General features: G+C 37.1%; 1 protein-coding gene across 6 annotated transcripts in view; it reads right to left on the bottom strand.

The window, feature by feature from the left end:
- Positions 1-24,187, bottom strand: part of BCAS3 (BCAS3 microtubule associated cell migration factor) — a 581,171-nt gene that overhangs the window by 521,896 nt on the left and 35,088 nt on the right. For all 6 annotated transcript variants that reach the window (XM_080825313.1, XM_080825315.1, XM_080825314.1 and 3 more), the window contains exon 6: positions 3,490-3,571. In XM_080825313.1, coding sequence (XP_080681439.1) covers positions 3,490-3,571 — 82 coding nt within the window. The remainder of the gene's footprint in view (positions 1-3,489; positions 3,572-24,187) is intronic.

Below are 24,187 nucleotides of genomic sequence, written 5' to 3'. Positions count from 1 at the left end.
TCTTCCCCTTCTCCCTGCATGTATGCATTCTCTCTCTCCCTCCCTCTAAAATAAATAAATCTCTAAAAAGAAAAAAAAAAAGTAAGTCCTATGAGAGCACATACTAATATTGACTATGGAGCAAAAAGGGTTAGATGGACATGAGAGTTCTAGAAAAGGAAATAACAATGAAATGACCTTTAAGAGGATGGATCATTTAAGGAAATGAAAGAAGTACAGTTAAATTATCGGAGAGTACTATTAGGGCAAGGAAGGGGAAGATCGGGAACGCTGGTTAAGGATGACTGAAAATGATGCTGGAAAAACACACAGTGAGGGGATCAGTTCACAAAAGATCTAATGAACCTGGTATGCAAAAGCTACACTAAATTTACTTACTAATTTTAACAGTTTATAGATTCTTTTGTATTTTCCATATACACAATCAAATTACCAGTGAATAAAGACAATTTTACATCTTTCATCCTAATATTTACACCTCTTATTTCTTTTTCTTGCCTTATTATAATGACTAGGACCTGCATTCAAAGACAAATAGAAGTTACGGTAGAAGTCATCCCAAACTCAACAGGAAAGTATTTAATATATCACTACTGAGTATGATGTTAGCAGTAGATTTTTTTATAATCTTTATTATGCTGGGAGTATCTCTATCCTAATTTGCTGAAAGTTTTTTTTAAGATTTTATTTCTTTACAGAGGACAAGTGAACAGGGGGGAAGGGTAGAGGGAGAGAGAGAATCTCAAGCAGACTCTGTGATGAGCAAGGAGCCCAATGCGGGGGTCAATCTCACAACCCCAAGATCATGACCCGAGCTGAAATCGAGAGCCAGACATTTAACTGACTGAGCCACCCAGGCACCCTGCTGAAAGTTTTTTTTAGTCATATATGGCTACTGAATTCTATCAAAGGTATTCTCCACTTACAGTAAGATGGTCATACAGCTTTTCTTCGTTCTATTAATGTGAATTATACTGATTGAATTTCAAACATTAACCAGCCTTGTATTTCTGAAATATCCTTTATTGGTGGTGATATATAATTCTTTTTATGTGTCACTGGATTCTATTGGTAATATTTATATGTAAATTACACCAAGAAAGAAAGAAAAGAGAGGGCAGAGAGAGAGGAAGGGGGGGGGTGCAGGCTGAGAGAGAGCGAGGTGTTAGGTATGAGAAGGTAAGATTAAGAGAAACATGATAGTAGAAAGAATTATTCAATAAAAGAATTAGTAATCCACATTGAGACAATCTCCCAAAAAGAACATGAAAGAAATTATTTTTCTAAATTAATCATTAATCATTCTAGGGGGTCTAAGAACCAAATAATAAAAGTACCAGAAAGAGAGAACAAAGAAAACTTAGAAGAAACCATCAAAAAATTAATTCAAGAAATTTTCTCAAAACTATACTACTTGCATTCCCACATTGAAGGGGCCCAGGACAATGTATGAACTAAGAAACAACAATGTAAAGCTTCAGAACACGAGGAACAAAGACCAACATTCTACTAACTCCCAGACAGGAAAAACAAGCCACAGACAAAGAAAAGGGTATCAAAATGGCTTCAGACTCTTCAATCATAGCACTAGATCAATGCCTTCAAAATTCTCAAGTAACATCATTTACCAACAAGGATTTGTTACCCAGCAAAATTACCAAACAAGAATTAAGAAAGAATAAAGACATCTTCAGACAAAATTTACCACACATCCTTTTTCAGGAAGCTACTAAAAGACTTACTCCACCAAAATGATCACACAAAGGAAAATGGACAAGAGAGGGATGAGGTGTTCTAGTTTCCATTACAGATTTTATGTGATCAGTCACATGTCGGACTTCAGTAAAAACAAATCCAAAAACTTAATCAAATACAACAAAAGTGACACATTTATAACCTGTGGATAAGAGAACACTTAGCTATGTGAAACTGTATTTCAAATCTAATATTATATTTTTAGAAATATAGTAGAGAGATAAATCTTCTTTTAATTAGATGAAATAAGTTAAATATACTCAAATCCTACTAGCAATACTAACTTTTATAGCTTTATACTCTCTCATGAAGTATTTCTGCCCAAAATAAAAGCTGAGAAAAGTTGAACATTAATAACTGGCATAAACAAAAGAGCTTCGTAAATGAACTGAAGAGAGAAAAATCTGCGTCTGTGAATTACATACAAAAGAAACAAAGACATAGCAAAGTCTTTTAATAATAACATTGTTCTTGAGTCCAACCATCCAAAGAGAAAGCTGGCTATTCCATAAACCTTCTGGAAAAAGATGTTCCACAGTCTTCCTCGTCAAAGGATTTCACCAAAACTCAAATGCAACAAAAAAACAGAGCAAGAGAGAGAGAGAGAGCCCAAAGGAGAGACCACTGAACTCTGGGTATACCATATCGTCCCATAACAAGGACAAAAATCTCTACATGACTGCAGGATGTTACTGCCTTGTTACCTTCACCCTTTCATTTCAATTAAGCAGACTCAGCCACTAAAATAATCCCTGACATTGCTTATGCATATGCTTAATGCATAATGCACATGGTAGTAAGTTTTAACACACAGCATTCTTACCAGTTTAGAGAATTCACTGCTCAATGAAGTATTATAAGGAAGATTACTCAATTTCTGGAAAAACTTTCAAGTATAATAGAATTAAAATATTTTAACACCCTCTTTTTTAAAAGATTTTAAAGTATGCAAATAAGATTTAATTGACTGTGTTTTTATTGCTCGTGCAAAAATATGACTGAGTGAACAGAGGCAAGTTCATGAGAAAACACAACAGAAAGCTCAGATCATTAAAGTGCCAGGAGTTATTCAGGCACCCAGCTACCAGGTGTCATTTAAACATGTATTTGATTAAAAAAAAATAATAAGAACAAAACATACATAATATCTAAATACAACATTTAAGCATTAAAAAGTATTACTTTTTAAAGCAGAGACGAAGGTCAGAAGCCCACAACTGTACTTCTGACATAGCTGGAAATGCAGACAGCAGACTCATCTACAAGCGAGATAATGGTGAAAACCAACCTCTCCAAGGCAGTAAGAATAACTAAGAAGAGCAAAGATATGAGAACAACAGAGACTTGGGGAATACCCACAGAAGAAAGCTAAGCCAGAAACTAACAAAAGCAGCACAGTCAGCAAGGAAGGGATCTGGGAAGAGTAATGCCATGCAAACCAAGAGAGAAGAGGGCTTCAAGACAGAGCCAGCAAAGTCAGAGGCTAAATCGAGATCAAAGTGGTTGAAGATAAATCAAAACCACAGTAGAATGTGAATGGCCATATTGAATTGGTTAAGATTACCTATTTCCATCTCAACTGACGAACAGGAGTTTATCTTGTGAGGAGGAAGGGAAGGGTAGGGGCACTTGGAGGAAAATAGACTTTAGTTATCATTCTTGCTGTCTGCAGTCCAAGACCAATAAAAGAGAAACTCCTGAATGATTTGTTTTTTTCTTAAGGGCTACACTCACCAAACTGTGGAGCAGGCAAGATTCTAGCCGCTCGAATGGGGCCATGTCGAACAGAAAAGAGCTCCTGTGCTTCCCCACTGATCTGCATGAGAAGACAAAAAATTTCAGTAAATGAAAATGCAGGTCAGAACATGATTATAAGAAAACAAGATCTCCTAAATTTTATCACAATTTTTTGTCTGAAATGTAATATATGCACACATGCACACAAATACACACATTTATGGTTGTTCACACACATTAGGTATATTCATGTTTAAATTACCACAAATATTTTGAGAAAATGAAGAGATTTTCATTTCCTCACACTTGACATAAATAGGAAAATGAATGATCTGTTCTTGAAGTCTGTAATTCTTATCTTTAATAAACTACTATACGTCTATTCAGTTCCTGCACAATTGCCTTTCATTTTACAGCAAAGCAGTTACGATTTTTTAAATCAGTACGAAGTTTTCCATGTAAGAAAAAGGTAAATATTCTTAGTATTCTGAAAAGCAGAACTTAAATGTGGTAGTAACTTTTGTAAATATGTTGTAATGAGAAAAAGCAAAACAAATTGCAAAGAACACTGTAGTAAATGTGAATGACCTACATACCCAGTGAGGGTATGTTACCTGTTAAGCACCTTGAATAAATCATTTAACTTATATATACCTATATTTTTAAAAATATTTTTTGGATGAAAATTGTATGCATTTAAGGTGTACAACATGATGATTTAATATACATACATGATAAAATGACCACTGCAGCCATCTCCTCAGTTACCTTGTTTGTATGATGAGAGCACCAGTTTTCCAGTATTCAGTACAGTGTTACTAACTACAGTCATGGTGCATGAACAATAGATCCCTAGACTTACTCACGCTACATAACTGTAACTCTTACCCTGTGATCAACATCTCCCCACTCCCCCCAACCTCTCCTAAGCCCGTATTCATTTGCATGTACAAACTGAAAAGGTAAAGGGGCTAACGGACCTCAAAGATACTTGTAATTTCAATATTCTATGAATTACAAAAGTAGTATGTAAGCACCTTTAAATGTCATCATTTTTATTATACACCTAGATCAAACACTGCATGAATGTCAGATTGTTTTGAGCTGTACCGAAGTTATTCCTCAGATACAGAAAGTACAGTAGTCTATTAGCCCAAAGGAAAAAGAGATATGACAATGTATGTGTTGAGTGTGAAAACAATCGCTTTTCAAAACTAGCAGCTCAAGGAAAAACTCTGTGGCAAATTGAAGTACTGAGCAGATTAAATTAGAATTAGTTAGGAAAGGCTTTCCAGACTGCTTTAAGTGGTAATGTAGTTCCCAATACATTTCCATATTTTTTCCTTTTTGTTTTTTTTTCATATTTTTTTCCTTTTTAAGATTCAATTTATTTGCCAGAGACAGAGAGTACACAAGCAGGGGGAGCAGCAGGCAAAGGTTGAACCAGGCACCCCCACTGAGCAGAGAGCTCAGAGAGCAGAGAGTTGGATCCTACGACCCTGGGATCATGACAGGAGCCAAAAGCAGACACCTAACCAGCAGAACCATCCAGGTGTTCCACATTTCCATAATTCTTAAGTGTTTGATGGCCTATGTTGATATCAGGGAAAATGGCAAAAAAGATAAAACCAGTTCTAAATACCCAAGAACTGAAGACAAAGGTAACAATGATAAACAGTCAACAGAGGAAACATGCTGATGGTAGTTTTTTAACAGGCGTGCCAAACAAGCAGTTTAGAATATCCACAACGCATACAAGATAAATGGCTTCTAAAGCTTTCAATATTAAACTGTATATCTGCAGCACTGTCTTTAAGATTAACTGCTTTTTCAGCTCTTCAGCTTGTCTTCTATCTGAAATTGAGAGCTGCAAACTATAAATATTTTGTTTCTTATAAATGTTGAATTATCAGGATACCTAAAGATACGTCATATTCATTTTGCTTACAAAAATTATTTCAACTCATTCATGGGCCGCAATGGTAAATCCCTCTGGAACACGTGGGATGCAGAAGATTTGAGGAATGCTAGGCTCTTCACACTAACTGTGCAACAACAGCACCACCTATCACCAATTAAACATAACAAAGCCATAAACTCAGGATAGCCGAAGATAAGAATGGAGCGCTCTACAAATTCCTTTGTGGATATTAATTTTCTACATGAAAAATAGGGCCATCAGATACTGTAGCTCTTAAGTCTACAGTTTACTATTAGAGAACAGAATTTAAAATCTAGAAGTTTTAAAAGGTCACTTTGTTCAAACTCCCACCTGGGGCAGTAACCATACTTCTCTGAAATCTAAAAATCATGATCTCTTTGAACTTGCACTGAAATTATAATGCAGAGCAATGAAAAACACTTTCCACTATAACAAATACAAGTCATGGTATTCTGACACAAAATCTGCTCTGTACTTTATTGCCATATGTCACAGGTCTAGCATGTAGCTTTTGGTTTTATGAAATAAACCTTAAAGTTTAAAAAAAAAGTCTAATCATATTTAACTGAGCTATGTACTAAATTACACTAAATAATGAAGAATAAGGCAAGCTGTCTCAGCATTCTCACAATACGATAAACGTTTAACACTGGATTTAATACACAAGCGCTTACTCTGACATTGAAAAACATTTTGAAATTAGAGCACACCATGCTCCTTAGCGTAACAGCTTTCAAAACAGACCTCTAAATGCTCTATTCTATTCCTAGCTTCTACTCTAAATCCCTCTTTAAATGTACAGCAACAGGTAAGAAAGAACATTAGGAATGATTACAAAATGCATCCTGCGTTTATTACCCATTCTTTATTGCCTCTAAGTTAAATTCTAAAATCTTTAATTGTAACATAAGGATGAAGAAACATCCTATCACTATTTATTATAGACATTTGTGAATATGTTAAAATCAAGATTGTTAGAAGCCTAATTCTAAAGTATACTAAGGGAGTCACAAATGTCAAACTTGGAGAGAACTCTCCCAACTGTGTGCACAACTGCTACACTGGAATGCTATTTCAGAACAGAATTGCCAACAAAATATATACAGATAAAGACGTGACGAGTGCACATTTTAGAAAGAACAGAAGATGGATAAGTCCTTACAGGCTCAGCTTTAGCTGCCGCTTTCAATTGCCTCTAATAATTTCATACAGTATGTTCACTGGTAATTGTGCTCTCAAATAAATGAGTGTCAAAACTGATTAACTTTTTTAATGGTTTTCACAGTGATTTTTACATCTCTTAAAAAGAGCTAATTGAAAATGGCAAAAAATCTCAGAGATGAGGGTTTTATATATCCTGACAAGAACTACCAGGAGCTGTAAGTTCATTTTTAATCCAACAATAATAAATACAAGGGGAGAACTACAAGAAGGAGTGTACCAAGCAATGTTCCAACTTCCTGGCAACGGTGGTAACTTGGGGAGAGGAGCAAACAGGGAGGAAACCTCTCCAAGAGTTCCTCATGGGTCTCTGCCTTTGTTCTTACTGGCATTTTAATTTCTGATGACAGACTTTTGTTGTTTGGAGCATAAACCGGACGTACCAGTTTGGAGGCACAATAAGGAGAACAAAGAATGATTTGTTCACACTGTAGGAAAAAAATCTTTTCCAACCATAGAAAATAGCTTTCGCATGGTGAAAATATGCAAATTACATACCAAACCAAAAAAGTTGGGGGGAGTACAAGTTTAGAATCTCACAGCTCAATCTACGGCAAAAGGAAATTATAACAGCCGAGACAATAATACACACAGAGAAAGGGCTATAAAAGTTGTGGGAGAGCTTTATAACTACTGTTAGAGAATTCTAAAAGCAAACGAAGGTCATCTAGCCCTCAGAACTAAACTTGTTTCTGAAATCGTGATGACTTTTCCAAGGTATCTGACTACAGAACAGAAAAGTCAATCAAATACCAACAACAGTAACAATAATGCTAGGGGCTCCTGGGTGACTCCGTGGGTTAAAGCCTCTGCCTTTGGCTCAGGTCATGATCCCAGGGTCCTGGGATTGAGCCCTGCATTGGGCTCTCTACTCGGCAGGGAGCCTGCTTCCCTTCCTCTCTCTCTCTCTGCCTCTCTGCCTACTTGTGATCTCTGTCAAATAAATAATAAATAAAGTATTTAAAAATAAAAATAATAATAATAATAGTGCTCTGTAATGACTAAGAATCAAGACAAGAGTACATATTTATACGCCCAACTCCCCTTTTAGATACTGGCCAAATTGGAGAACTGTGTCTGCAAGTTGATTCTTTTTAGCAAACTTTGTTGAAAAATAACCAACACAGAAATAACACATAAATCATACATCTATGTACAGCTTAGTGAATTTTCCATGTTAATATACCTCTGTTACCAGCATAATCATCAAGAAACAGAACATGATACTCAGAAGGTTCCTCCACATACCTTCCCAGTCACAAACCCAACTCCAGAATAATCATAACCACTAATGCATTACACACAAGTTTTACTCATTCAATTTTATGCAGAATCACACAGTATGTACTCTTCTGTGAATGGCTTCTTGTGCACATTACATGTATATGAAATTCATTCGTATTGTTGCATATGATTGTACCTTTTTCTTTTTTTTTTTTTTTAAGATTTTTATTTATTTATTTGATAGATAGAGAGCACAACAAGGCAGAGCGGCAGGCAGAGGGAGAGAGAGAAGCAAGCTCTCCTCGGAGCAGGGAGCCCAATGTGATACTTGATCCCAGAACCCCGGGATCATGACCTGGGCCGAAGGCAGCCGCTCAACCAACCGAGCCACCCAGGCATCCTTCTTTTTTTAATTGTACCTTTTTTTTTTATCCCTGTTGTTATACAGATTTTCACTGCATGAAAAATACTACAATTTATCCATTTTATCCTTGGTGGACTTCTGGGTTGTTTCTAGTTTTGGGCTCATAAGATGACAGAAGAAATTGCAAAAAACTTCCAAGTAAGAAAAAAAATTACTGTTATGTCCTTTCAATGGATTACCAGGCGTGTCTAATAGGCCCTTGGGGGTTATTTGGTTCTATAAACATCTGCACCTTTCTTTTGAATGGGTTATTTTGCAATACTGTAAGTTACAGAAAACAAATAGTAATGTTACTGACTCTTGTCCACAGAAATGCAAATGAATTTTGTCTGGAAGAGATAGAATTGAATTGCCTCTATAAAAAAGATGATTCCAGGCAGTACATTTTAGTTTCAATAGTATATTAACCAAGTTTGCATCTCATAACAAGTTCATTTCAGTATTCCCCTAATTGCCTGAATCAGTTCTTTTTTTTTTTTTTTTAATTTTTTTTTAAGATTTTGTTTATTTATTTGACAGGCAGAGATCACAAGTAGGCAGAGAAGCAGGCAGAGAGAGAGGAAGGGAAGCAGGCTCCCTGCTGAGCAGAGAGCCCGACGCGGGGCTCGATCCCAGGACCCCGGGATCACGACCTGAGCCGAAGGCAGAGGCTCCAACCCACTGAGCCACCCAGGCGCCCCTGCCTGAATCAGTTCTTAAGATTTCCTTTGATCCAGCTGTAACGACTTGCCAAATAATACCTCATTTATTAATAAGTTAAATAAAATCTATGACATGTCCATTTTACAGTTGTATGAGAGCCATGATTTTACCATTTTTAAAATAATGCTATAAAGAACAATGCTATGAATATTCTTGCACATTTAGCGAACACACATGTATTTCTTCTGGGTATATGTCTACTAGGAGAATTGTTCCCATATTAGGCATATGTGCATATTTTGTAGATTTCAACAAAATAGTTTTCTACAGTGACTGTACAAGTTTACACTTCCACCAGCAATGTAAAAGAGTTCTACCTGCTCCATATCCTCACCAACGTTTTTATCAGCCATTCTGGTGGGTGTTCAATGGGACCGTCATTGTGGTTTTAATCTGCATTTTCTTCAAGACTGAAGAGGTTGATCAAATGTCTTTTCATTTGCTTACTGGAATTCAGTAGTTATACTATTCCATGAATGACTGTTAAAGTACCCTGCCCACTACAGTTGCCTGATTCTAAGGGATTATGGATTTAAATCTATTTTGCACAGTGAATGAAATGCAGATCAGTCTCTTCTGAAAAGCAATGCTGCCTCAAACTAACTATATAAACAGTCTTTATTATAGTGACCCTCCGTCAAGGCAAATGACGTAAGAATTTTGTCCTGAAGGACCCTCAATTTCTAGATGTATTTATGACAGTTCAGAATATGAATGAGATTCAAGAACTCATTTCACGAAAAAGGTAGAACTTTTCATACTAATCTAATTCATATCTTAATTCCAAATCCAGTAATGAGTAAACTTTCCCCCAAACTAAGATATGATAGTTTAGTTATACCAACATGATATCCATCTCTTGAAGTGGAAAATATTGATTTGTAAAAATTCATACAAATATTCAAAGCAAATTCAGTCCCTGTTTAAGATAGGAAACATAAAAATTACTATGTATTTCCTTATAACTCAAGCAGTTCAAACAAAAGATAATGATTAGGTTTTTTCTTGATAAATACTTTCACAAGTTTTCACCTTTAAAATAAAAAAATTTAAAAGAGCTATTAATTTGCCTATTTTTTTTTTTCAAAATGGCTATAGCATACAGAGCAGATGATTTCCAGGCTAGAAATACAAATTGAAAACCAAGACACCAGACAAGAAAGACAACAGAAGAAAAAGTATTCCCTGTGTTTATCTCACGCACATCCTGACTTTCAATCAAAAATATCTTTCATATCAGAGTGCTCCAAACTAGTAATGGCTTTCATTCCCCCTGGGAAGTCTGAGCAAGTCAACAAGGGGGACCCTGGAAGTTTTATTCTTTTCCCAAAATCATGGCCTACAGCAACAATGCCAAGTACACAACAATATGCCAGGATCATCAGTAACAAATACCACACATCAACATCAAATATTCTGGCAGTTTATTTTAGTAGAAAATAATTTACTAACTATACAAATTTGCTAAATATGAGCTGGCTTTAAAATAAGGGGTGGGGTACCTGGGTGGTTCAGTGGGCTAAAGCCTCTGCCTTTGGCTCAGGTCATGATCCCAGGGTCCTGGGATTGAGCCCCACATCGGGCTCTCTGCTCAGCAGGGAGCCTGCTTCTTCCTCTCTCTCTGCCTGCTTCTCTGCCTACTTGTGATCTCTCTCTCTGTCAAATAAATAAATAAAATCTTTAAAAATAAAATAAAATAAAATAAGGGGCAACAGGGGCGCCTGGGTGGCTCAGTGGGTTAAAGCCTCTGCCTTCGGCTTAGGTCATGATCTCAGGATCCTGGGATGAGCCTGCACTGGGCTCTCTGCTCAGCGGGGAGCCTGCTTCTCCCCCTCTCTCTGCCTGCCTCTCTGCCTACTTTTGATCTCTGTCAAATAAATAAATAAAATCTTGAAAAAAAAAATTAAAAAAAAAAAAAACAAGGGGCAACAGTGATGACTAAATTGTGTGTTTAAAAGGCGTAACCTTAAACATAGTTAAATCAAGATGTTGCTGAATGAATGGATGAATAAAATGACTGGGCCTGTATCGGCCTCATTATTCAACGTTAATGGTATTGGGCATAAATTAGACTTGCCCCCACTATTCTCAAAGCATGTTATTAACACTTCATGTCTGGAAATTTATCATAATACCATATCATAAAACACATTTGCTAAAACTCATTCTTGAGCCCCCCGGTATATTACTTCCTATGTTTTACAGCTCTCAATAAAAGGACTCTTACCAAGGTGTGAAGGAGCATATTATCTGTACTGCAGTTTTTATCACACTACTCTTCACACTTACACTCAAGATCAAGGCAGTCTCCAGCCTTTCTGGCAAATATCCCACACTCATTCCAACCTATAGGAGTTTATATGATGTCTTTACCTGCGACAGGTTTCCTAACCAACTGTGATGTAAGAACAGACCATTTAAATATTCAAATGTAGAGCTAGCAATCTTTCTAACTGTTCCACATGCACTAACCAGACAGACACAGCTGAAATGAAGTTCCTGAAAAAAGAGAATTGTTTCACTAGTTTTAAACTTAAAAGGTAACACCAAATAAAAAAATTTTAATTAACGGGGTGCCTGGGTGGCTCAGTGGGTTAAAGCCTCTGCCTTCGGCTCAGGTCATGATCCCACGGTCCTGGGATCGAGTCCCGCATCAAGCTCTCTGCTCGGCAGGGAGCCTGCTTCCCCCTCCTCTCTCTGCCTGCCTCTCTGCCTACTTGTGCTCTGTCTCTCTGTCAAATAAATAAATAAAATCTTTTAAAAAAAATTTTTTTTAATTAAGGAGAAAATGTAAACTATAGACTTACATTATTAATAATTTATCAATATTGGTTCATTAATTTTAACAAATGTACCTTACTAAGGGGCAAATGGGAGTGGTGAGGGGATACAGGAATTCTCTGTACTTTCTATTTAATTTTTATGTAAATGTATAAAAAATAAAGTTTATTAATTTTTATTTATATAGATATTGATATAGACATGGGAAAATGTGGAAATTCCATAAATAAATTAACCTTCCCTAATAACCCCCCCAAAAAATAAGGATAAGAGGTAAAAATACAGAGTGAGAATGAAGAGGTGATGAGGTCTTATACTAAGGAATTCAGTTTTTAAAGCAACAAAAGGAACTCACTTAGCTGATTTAAATGTACAAGTGTATAGTTATCACTTTGCTAATTGTTACATATGTGCTAATCAAACAGACCACACAACTGACCCAATGAAGAAATTCTGTAAAAAGAAGGCTGCTTCATGACTGTTTTTCTACCTTAAAAAGTCACGGCAATATATTTTTTTTTAATTAGAGAGGAAAGGTAAAAAATATAAAGGGAGATATGGAAAGAAGTGAGAAGTGTCATCTAATACTGAGGTATTCAACTAATAAGTAACAAAAGGACTATACTAGCTACATGAGTGACTATTATAACTTCAAAGCAATTTCTATTAAGAGCTAATAGTCTCTCTCTAGCATCACCCTGTGAGCCAGTTTGATGATATATTTTCACTTTAGATCTGAGGACACAAAGAACAATATTCCCCCAAAATGACCAGACCAGAGGCATTAGAATCTCCTATGAATATACTGTATTCAAAACCTTTTTTTTTCAAGATTTTATTTATTTATTTGACAGAGATCACAAGTAGGCAGAGAGGCAGGCAGAGAATGAGAGGGAAGCAGGCTCCCTGCTGAGCAGAGAGCCCGACGCCGGCTCGATCCCAGAACCCCGAGATCATGACCTGAGCCGAAGGCAGAGGCTTACTGAGCCACCCAGGCGCCCCTCAAAACCATTTTTAAACTCGGGCCTTTTTTTCACTAACAAGTCATTGCCAGGGCGTTATTTTATGTGTCACACTTGTTCTAGCAATTTCAAAAACTTAAGATAGCACAGTTTGAAGAAAGTACTCCTAATAGTTTAAAAAAAAAAAAAAAAGTAACTCTTTTGAAAGCTCCTAACATTAGGAGGAAGACAGGGACAACGTTTTTGTTTTATTTTTGCCTAACTAACCACAAGTGATTCAGTTAATGTCAGAGTGTCAGTATCTCTGTAACCTACTCTGTATGCCATCAAGAAAAAAAAAATGCAAACCACAAAAACCACCTAAAACACATATTTTTGAGGACTAACAACTTATAGAGCAGATATTTGCTAACCACATAAAGCAGACAGAAACTGAGTCTATATTTTGGTCTTGACACTAAATTCAAAATACAAAACTGGAGGCAAGAAGGAAGTGAGTTTCAAGAACAATATGAAAACCACAGAACAAAAATAATGAATGGAACTTGTAATCATATTTTCATACTTCCAAATTTTCGCGCACACACAGAGAGGAGTATTTTAAGGCGACTTTCACCTTTCCCCTTCAGCCTGATTTTTGAAAGGAAGATCAAAGAAAGGCCGTTTAAACTCGCACGTTCCTTTGGTTATGCAACACAGATTCAGACATTACACTTCAAAACCCCAGCCACTGCTTCGGCACCACCAGTCCAAATACCATTCTGAGCTTTGAAGCAGCCCTCATGGTATCTTCCATTTGCAAGTAACACTTCTGTAGTCAAAAGATCTTACTCAGGGTAGATGTTAATGTAAAACCACTCAGACTACACAGACACACACGCCTGGAGGCAGACTGGAAGGTGTTCAGAAGTCAATGTAACACCATTACACAGAGTGTCAGCCTAGCAGCTGTCATAAACACTTCATCATCACTCACACACACAAACTGGATTCCCTTTAACTTGTTATTTTATTTTGTGTGGAATACATGTCCAGTTGGAAAGAGAGAGAAAACAGTGCTACAGATAAGTCAATTTTGGCTTACAGCCTTTTTCCACTTCTAAAAGACTGAGTTTGTCATATTTCATTGGTATTGTAAACCTATCCTGATATAATCTGTTGATTGAAGATAGTTTTGCAATGGATATCTAACCAAAGAGAAACATTATACTAAATAGAAGGCTAAGGTTTTTCTTCTATAAAATAGATATCATACAAACTTGTAAGATTGAGAAGATGATAAAAAATGCCTGACAACACCAATGGCAGCAGGAAGTGAAGCAACCAGAACTCTCAGATAATGCAGATAGAAGCGTATAATAATACAACCTCTCTGAAAAACTGTAAGCAATTTTTTTAAAGAGTTTATCTATTTATAAGACACAGAGAGAGACAGTGAGAGAGGGAACACAAGCAGGAGAGTGGGAGAGGGAGAAGCAGACTTCCCACTGAGTAGGGAGCCTGATGTGGGGCTCGATCCCAGGACCCTGGGATTACGACGCCCTGTAAGCAGTTTCTAATCAAGTTAAATATGTGCCTCACCTGTGACCCAGCAATTTTACTCTTAGGTACATACTCAAAAACAGAGCACACATGGGGTGCCTGGGTGGCTCAGTCGGTTAAGCTTCTGACTCTTGATTTTGGCTCAGGTCATAATCTCATGGTCATAAGACTGAGCCCCATGAGAGGCTCCACGCTGGGCATGGAGCCTGCTTAAGATTCTTTCTCTCTCCCTCCCCTTTTGCCCCCCCAAAAAGGAAAAATGGAGCACATATATCTACAATTATGTTCAGAGAAGCTGTATTCGTTACAGAAACACAAATGCCCACCAAAAGGAGAATAGCTAAACATGGGGTGCCGGGGTGGCTCAGTCAGTTCAGTGTCTGCCTTCAGCTCAGGTCATGATCCCAGGGTCCTGGGATGGAGCCCTATGTGAGTAGGGAGCCTGTTTCTCCCTATGCCTGCCTCTCCCTTTGGTTGTGCATACTTGCATCCTCTCTCTCTCTGACAAATAAAATAAAATCTTTTTTAAAAAAAGGGAATAGCTTGGGGCGCCTGGGTGGCTCAGTGGGTTGGGCCTCTGCCTTCGGCTCAGGTCATGATCTCAGGGTCCTGGGATCGAGCCCCGCATCGGGCTCTCTGCTCAGCAGGGAGCCTGCTTCCTCCTCTCTCTCTCTCTGCCTGCCTCTCTGCCTACTTGTGATCTCTGTCAAAAAAATAAATAAAATCTTTTAAAAAATAAATAAATAAATAAAATTAAAAAATAAAAAAAGGGAATAGCTAAACAAATTGGTATAATTAATCAGCGGAATATAACACAGTAATAAATTAAAAAATACAAACTATTGCAACATGCAAGAACATGGATGGATCTAAAACATACACTTAGTGAAAAAAGACAGAAACAAATACATACCGTGTGCCTCTATTAATATGAAGTTCAATTAACTATTAATATGAAGTTCAGCAAATGATTATGAAAATTAGGCAAAACTAATCTATGGTCAAAATATTTTTTGTCCTGTCTGGAGGGAAGGGAAATACTGACTGGGGAGCTTTCTGAGTAAGAAAAATGTTCTACATTTTGTTCTCAATAGTATTTTCATTTATTTATGTATGAGTACACACAATATATATAATTACATAAACATACACATAGTCATCAAACCACAGACTTGAGATCTGTACATTTTATAGTATATCTTAATTTTTTAAAGGTATCTATCATAAATTATAGTCCATCCAGACAATGGAATATTATTCAGCACTAAAAAGAAATGAGCCATCAAGCCATAAAAAGACTTGGGCTTAAATGCATATTACTAAGTGAAAGAAGCCAATCTGAGTGAAAGAAGCCACATGCTATATGATTACAACCATATGACATTCTGGAAAGGCGAAACTATACAGTAGCCCCCCACCCTTTCTATGGGCAATATATTCCAAGACCTCCAGTGGATACCTAAAACTATGAATAGCAAGAAATCCTACCTATACTATGTTTTCTCCATTACATATGAGCCATGATGAAGTTTAATTTATAAATTAGACACAGTAAGAGATTAACAATAATAATAAAATATAACAACTATCACAATATACTGTAACAGAAGTTGTGGGAATATCTCTCTCTCAAAACATCCCATTGTACCGTACTTACTCTACTTGAGATGACATGAAATGATCAAATGCCTATGTGATGAGGTGAGGTAAGGTGAATGATGGAGGCATTGTCATCGAGTGTTAGATTACTGACCTTTTTTTTCAAGATTTTATTTATTTATTAGAGAGAGAGCACAAGCAGGGGGAGCGGCAGAGGGAGAGGGAGAAACAGGCTCCCCACTGAGCAGGGAGTCCAGTGGAGACCTGGATCCCAGGATCCTGGGATCATGACCTGTGCCAAAGGCAGACGCGTAACTGACTGAGCCACCCAGGTGCCAGTACTGACTTCCTGACAATATGTCAGAAGGATGGTCATCTGGTTTTGGACGACAGCTGACTGTGGGTAACTGAAATCATGGAAAGTTAAACCACAGATAAAGGGGATTACTGATGTGGAATGTTGATAGTGGAGAGGTTGTGCGTCTGTAGGGGTTAAACGTGAGCTTTAATTTTTTATCTATAAAATTTTTATCTATAAACTGAATAGTAAGTTGAGGAACTCCTGGCTGGCTCAGTCAGTGGAGCATGTAACTCTTGATCTCAACATTTTGAGTTCAAGTCCATGAAGGGTGTAGAGATTACTTAAAAGTAAATCTTTTTAAAAGATAGTAAAATTGACAAGATAATAGAGAATAATAGGCAATGTGCCTAAAATAATGTGTATGGTATATTCTGATTATTCCAATTATAGATGCTAGTATTTATATTAACATTATGAAACTTCACTAGGCAGCACAAGTGTCAAAACTCCACCAGGCATCTCATCACTACTTTGTGCTCTATAGCACTTTATCCATGCCTCCATTATAACTCTGATCTCATAGGCCAGGGTTTCTCAAACTCAGCCTTACTGATATTTTGGAAGGGACAATTTTGTGTTGTAGACGTTGTCCTGGACATTGTAGGAGGCTCAGCAGCATCTCTGGCTTTTGCCCACGAGATGCCAGCAGCAACTTCCAATCATGACAATAAAACATGTCCACAAACATGGCCAAATGCCTCCTTGGGGGCAAAAGCAATGCCATTTGGGAAGCACTGACACAAACTGCAATTAAGTAGTGACATCTCACACAAGTAGAATATGATCTCTTCAAGGCTTAGGTCTTAGTTATATTTGTATCCACTAATACTTGGCATAGACCCTAAAGTTTCAGTGTGGCTGAATAGAAAAATTATGGTGCTATTAATTAATAAAAATAGAGATTTTAGGAAGAAGGGATAGATTAGGAATGGAATGGGACATGAGCAGGCAGCAAATGATTATGAAATTTAATTTGGGTCTTTCTGAATTGACTCTCTTAGATGAAAATATTCAGCAAAAGACTGAAATCTGGGACGCCTGGGTGGCTCAGTTGGTTAAGCGGCTGCCCTCAGCTCAGGTCATGATCCCAGCGTCCTGGGATCGAGTCCCACATCGGGCTCCTTGCTCCACAGGGAGCCTGCTTCTCCCTCTGCCACTCTGTCTGCCTGTGCTCACTCTCTCTCTTTTTGACAAATAAATAAATAAAATCTTAAAAAAAAAAATAAAATAAATAAAAAAAATTTAAAAAAAGACTGAAATCTTGAAACACATGTATTAAACATATACACACATACATATATGTGTACATATACACATACATATATAAATGAACACATAGATATAACAACTAACTGCCAGACAATTTACTTGGCACCAGATATATAAAAACCATTAAGACATGACCAGAGCCCCAGGAGCCTGGGGGGCTCAGTCAGTTAAGCAACTGACTCTTGATTTTAGCTCAGGTCATGATCTCAGGGTCATGAGATGAGCCCCACATTGGGTTCTGTGCTCAGTGCAGAATCTGCTTGAAATCCTCTCTCTCCCTCTCCCTTTTCCCCTCCCCTCTCTGATGCACACATGCCCACACATAATAAATAAATCTTAAAAAAAAAAAAAAGATATGACCACAGTTATAGAGAAGCTTACAAAGAATTCTCCCAACTTTGGGATGCCTGGGTGGCTCAGTCAATTAAGCATCTGCTTTCAGCTCAGGTCATGATCCCAGAGTCCTGGGAACAAGTCCAACATCAGCGTTGTTGCTTCTCCCTCTGCCTAATGCTCCCCCGCTTGTGCATACTCTCTCTGACAAATAAATAAATACAATTTTTTAAATAAAATAGCAATTAAAAAGAAAGAATTCTCCCAACTGCTAATGCAAAATCAAGACTCCCAGAAAATACTAGAACTCATAGGCTAAATACACACACACACACACACACACACACACACACACAGTAAATCCCTGATATTCTTAACTACACACAACTTTTCCCCCTTAAATTATATACATCTAAGCCAGTGGTTTAAACCAGAATTTTCTCTAGAGTTGTGGTTCACAACCTGAAGAGGTTCTAAACCAGGGGAGGACATCCTTAATTATCACAGTTAAGGGAGTTGCTTCGGGCATCTAGCAGACAGAGGCAACAGATGTAGCTACATATCCTGCAATGTACAAGGCCAGCGCCCCATAACAAAGAATCCTCTGGTCTAAAATATCAATAATGGCAAGATTGAGTCACAAACATATAAAATTTATATTTGCATATTTTCATGTCTTATATTTTTAGATAATTTCCTATTTAAAATAGTGTTAACCCTCTAAAACAATCATTTTTTTAAGTTTTGTTATCACTTATTAGTTCCCATCAAGCTGACCAATCCTTTTTATTTTTTTATTATTATTTTTTTAATCCTTTTTAAACTAGGAAAGTACACATAAAGAAAAAGAACAAAAAGCAAAGGCACAGAATATGAGAACTATGTGATCAATGCACACTCTTTCTCTGGCTGTAAATAATTCCCAGACCAGACTTAAAGAATATTAATATATGGCCAATTAAAAATACTGGGACTCCATTTCAAGATTACTCATCGTGTCTACAGATGAAAATCTTATAGGGTTCATATCCTATCAGTACACTTAAATATAGGTCAAAACAGGCAAAATGATCATGGGAAGTTGCACAATCTAAGTAAGATTCCCATGAGTCTATAATTATTTCAAAACAAAAGGATCTTAAAAATCAATTCAAAAATAGTTAAAAATAGAAAACAGAGAGGGCAAAAATTACCTACATATATATGGTATTACTGCACTTAAGAGGGGAAAGAATAGTCTTTTCAGGAAATGGTGCTGAATCAATTAGGTTGGTGTTTTTTTGTGTTTTTTTTTTAACTTTTAAGTAAAAGAAGCCTTGACCCCCGTCTCACTATACACAAAAAATTTCAAATGAAGCATAAACCCAAAGATAAAAACAACCTCTGACAAAAAATATAGGAGGGGCACCCAGATGGCTCAGTCGGTTAAACATTGGACTCTTGGTTTCAGCTCAGGTGGTGATCTCAGGGTCACGGGATTGAGCCCCATGTCGGGCTCTGTGCTCAGTACAGAGTCTGCTTGAGAGTCTCTCTCTCTCTCTCAAATAAATAAATAAATCTTTAAAAAGGTAAAAAGAAAATATAGGAGAATATCTTCATGGTCTTAGAATAAACAAGAATACAAGAAGCACTAACAGAGTAAACCACTTAAAATCTGATCCAGATTTCTGTCATCAAAGAACAACATTAGGGCGCCTGGGTGGCTCAGCCGGTTAAGTGTCTGCCTTCAGCTCAGGTCATGATCTCAGGGTCCTGGGATCGAGCCCCACATCGGGCTCTCTGCTTGGCAGGAGCCTGCTTCTCCCTCTCCCTCTACCTGCTGCTCTGCCTGCTTGTGATCTCTCTCTCTGTCAAGTAAATAAATAAAATCTTTAAGAAAAAAAAAAAAAGAACATTAAGAAAGTGAAAATCTAAGAATACCTACAAAGGAGACTATTAAGACAAATGATGAAATTGGAAGATGGATTGTACATAACATAACAGTATTTTATCAAATATAAATGTCCTGGTTTTGACAGTGCTATGTTTGTATAAGATAATGTGCTTATTCTTAGGAAATATATAATGAGTTATTTATGGAAAAGGGGTACATGGTTTCTCCTACTGATAAATGATTCAGAAAAAATCTTCACAAATAAAAAAACAGAAAATAATACAGCAAATGGAGCAAAATGTCTATAACTGGTAAATCTGGGTAAATCAAGGAGTACCTTGTAAAATTTCCTAGAAGTTTAAAATTACTGCAAAATGAAAAGCATCTTTAAAACTCCACAATGAGATACTGGTACATACCTACCAGAACGGTTAAAATTTTAAAAGCTGAAAATACCAAGGGCCAATGAGAAATAGAGAGCAGATGAAACTTTCATACATTGCTAGTGGGCATACATATTGGTAAAAGTACATTTTTAATATTTTATTTATTTATTTATTCGACAGAGAGAGACAGTGAGAGAGGGAACACAAGCAGGGGGAGTGGGAGAGGAAGAAACAGGCTTCCCGTCGAGCAGGGAGCCCAATATGGGGCTGAAGGCAGCCACTTAACGACTGAGCCATCTATGTACCCCAGTAAAAGTACTTTGGAAAACTGGTTCTCTGTACTACAGTTAAACACACATCTACACTATGACATAGCAAATCTACTCTAGGTCTATATATCCAAGAGAAATGGGTGCAGTATATGTCCACCAAGAAACATATATATCAACTTTCAGAGCTACTTCATTCATAATACTCAAAAACTGGAAACAACAAAAATGACTATTGGATATATAAGGGACTTTTTAGAATGTGTTGTATTCGTCATAAAATACTACACAGAAAAAAATAAGAACAAATTACTGCTACACACAAGAACATGAAAGAATCCCATAACCAGGGGCGCCTGGGTGGCTCAGTGGGTTGAGCCTCTGCCTTCAGCTCAGGTCATGATCTCAGGGTCCTGGGATCGAGCACCGCATCGGGCTCGCTGCTCAGCGGGGAGCCTGCTTTCCCCGCTACTCCACCACCTGCCTCTCTGCCTACTTGTGATCTCTCTCTCTGTCAAATAAATAAATTAATTAAATCTTTAAAAAAAAAAAAAAAGAATCCCATAGCCATACTGCTAATAGAAAGAAGCCAGACATAAAAGAATACAGACTGTATTATCTATGACCGTATTTTTTTTATAAAGTTCAAGAACAGAAAAACTAATTTCTGTCACAGAAGTCAGAATACTGGTTACTTGGAGTTACAAGGAGGACAGTACTAAAAGGGAAGAGGAACTCTTCAGAGTTGCTGGGAACATTCTATATCTGAGTGATGTATAGGGTGTATACATATATAAAAATTCAATCTGTACACTTAAGATCTGTGCACTTCATAGTATTTACTATATTCAATAAAATGTATAACAAGAGAAAAAAACTGCCTTCCACAAACTCATAACTCTGCTTACGTCCTTTGGGTCCAAAGACTATCTTCTGCTTTAGCGTAGAAAAACATCCAAAATATTTCAAACAAGAAAGATTCCAATTTATGATAATAAATTTCAAATTCAGAGTGGGTATGAAATCAACAAAAGCCCATAAAGCCACTATTAAAACATAAGGAAAGATTAAACTTCAGATGCAAGATTTCTCTAAAGTGACGTGGTAGGAAACACATTCGAAGCAAAAGCATTTTTCTCCATTAATACAGGTGGATTCTATAAGTTATTTCAACATTATTCTTCATTTTTGCTTTTATTCACTGCATGACTCCCAAAGGTCTTCCACTGCAGATGACTAAAGAACCATCCTTTATTTCTCTTCCCAGTAACAAGAGACTGGACCCAACAAAATAAGGCCTCATTCTCAATGAACACAATTTTTTGATTCAGGTCCATATTCAAACTTTCTCTGCTTGCCAGCTATCCCAAATCACGGACTTTATATTGCTCCCAAATGAAACTCATAAAAATTGTTTTCCTGGCTAGCAATCTTGACATGGCAAGGTCTATTGGCACCCAACGTCTAATAAATAATAGACTAATTGGTATTTACCTCAACTATGCCCTCAAACATGGCTTTAGAGCCATGTTTCTCAAAAGCTTAAGTGTAAAGCTACAGACACTAAAAACTTCAGGGCAAAATACTTCCTTTCAAGGGAATGGCGGCACTTTTCTTAACCCAATGTGTTAGCGACACCTAGTGTCATTACTTTTGAAGGACAGCCAAAGCTCCAAGATTAAGCACTCCAATAGCTGACTTATTGAAGCTAAAATATACGTAAGTTAACATTTTGGTGCTGGAGGGGAAGTAGGAGGGGGGATAGACTAAATGGGTGATGGGGATTAAGGAGGGCACTTGTTTTTTGTTTTTTGTTTTTAAGATTTTACTTACTTATTATCTGAGAGAGAGAGAGCATGAGAGAAGGGGAGGGTGGGAGGAAGAAGCAAACTCCCTGCAGAGCAGGGAGCCCGATGCAGGACTCGATCCTCGGACTCCAAGATCATGACCTGAGCCAAAGGTAGTTTGCCAAAGGGCCCTTGTGATGAGCACTGAGTGCTATACGTAAATGATGAATCACTGAATTCTATTCTTGAAACTAGTATTACACTGTAAATTAAGTAGAATTTAAATAAAAACTTGAAACAAAAAAACTCTTCAAAACTAAATACATATACTGCTTCATGCAACACAACTGTCATCTTTTACTTGTTGTAATGAATACATTTTAAAGATTTTCTAAGATATTAAGAGTTTCAAAAGAGGATGAAAAAACTAAGTAGCCATTTAAACATATAGCAAAAAAGTAGGGAAAATTCTCAGGACTTTTATAAAGGTGTATCTTGGGTTTCTTATCTGCTGAATAATTTAAATGAGAATTCTTTATTACTTATACTATGCAATGCAATTTTTGCCTTATATAATTTTTAACATAATGTAAGTCTAAGTCTAATAATAAAATTACATTTTTTCTTAAACTATGTCATCTTACATACCAGGTAGCACCAGCCCGAAGTCAAAACCCTGAGAACATCTTTAACTCTTCTCTCCTCTTTAGTGACTTACCAGATACCACCACAACAAATTTAGTTCAGGCTCACAACATCACATTAGGATGATGCTGAAATTGATTCCTAACTGTCCTGATAACCTTTTCTTTTCTCCTTAGTCTCTATCCATCCAACTGTCACTGCAAGATAAATCTTTATTAAATATGGACTTTGGAATGTATTTCTTGTTACTCAAAGATTTTTAATGAGTTCATAGTGGCTGAAAGATCCATAAATCCAAGTCCTCATCCTGCAATTCAAATTTCTTCCCTGAAACTTCTATATCTCATTCTATGTCCAGAGAGCATATAACCACTAAAATGAGTATTAATAATCATAGACGTGATTGTCTGTGTTAAATGAAATAACACATAACTACACAACATCTAAAACAAACCCACTCTCATAAACAACTCCTCCTCCACCTGGATGCCATGTTGACAGTGTTTGTCTAACCATGTTATGAATGCCCGATTATTTATTTTTTAATTTCCATTCTGGCACAGACTCTTCCATAAGCAACAGACACATATCTGGATCATGTTCAACTGGCAAATAACTATCAATGTCTAAAAGCTTGCTCTCATTTCCTGTACTTATTTTGTTGCATACAGCAACAAACATTTCACTATGACCAGTTCGTGGACCAGCACCACCAGTCCACGGTCCAGAAACTTAAAACCAAACTCACTATCCTTCCACTCCCATTTGTGCTTCATACCATCACTACTTTTGTAAGACACATCACTGTCTAATCATTCAAAGTCCTCAAACGGCTTCTCCAACTCACTATTTTTAGTGAGCAAAAAAAATGTACAGATAGGAGCGCCTGGGTGGCTCAGTGGGTTAAGCCTCTGCCTTCGGCTCAGGTCATGATCTCAGGGTCCTAGGATCAAGCCCCGCATTGGGCTGTCTGCTCAGCAGGGAGCCTGCCTCCCCCTCTCTCTCAGCCTGCCTCTCTGCCTACTTGTGATCTGTCAAATAAATAAATAAAATCCTTATTTTTTAAAAAAAAAGTGTACAGATAATTCCTAAAAGATATTCAAATGGCAAAAAATACATTAAAAGTATTCTTTTTTTTTTAAGATTTTATTTATTTATTTGAGAGAGAGCATGAGAGAGGAGAAGGTCAGAGGGAGAAGCAGACTCCCCAAGGAGCTGGGAGCCCGATGCAGGACTCGATCCTGGAAGTCCGGGATCATGACCTGAGCCAAAGGCAGTTACTCAACCAACTGAGCCACCCAGGCGCCCCATGAAAAGTATTCTAACATTATTAGCCATCACAAGGTACCTCCCATCAGAATGGCTAAAATTAAAA

This window comes from Martes martes (genome assembly GCF_963455335.1).
Source record: "Martes martes genome assembly, chromosome: 16".
Lineage (NCBI taxonomy): Eukaryota > Metazoa > Chordata > Mammalia > Carnivora > Mustelidae > Martes > Martes martes.
This window is presented reverse-complemented; position numbering and strand designations above follow the sequence as displayed.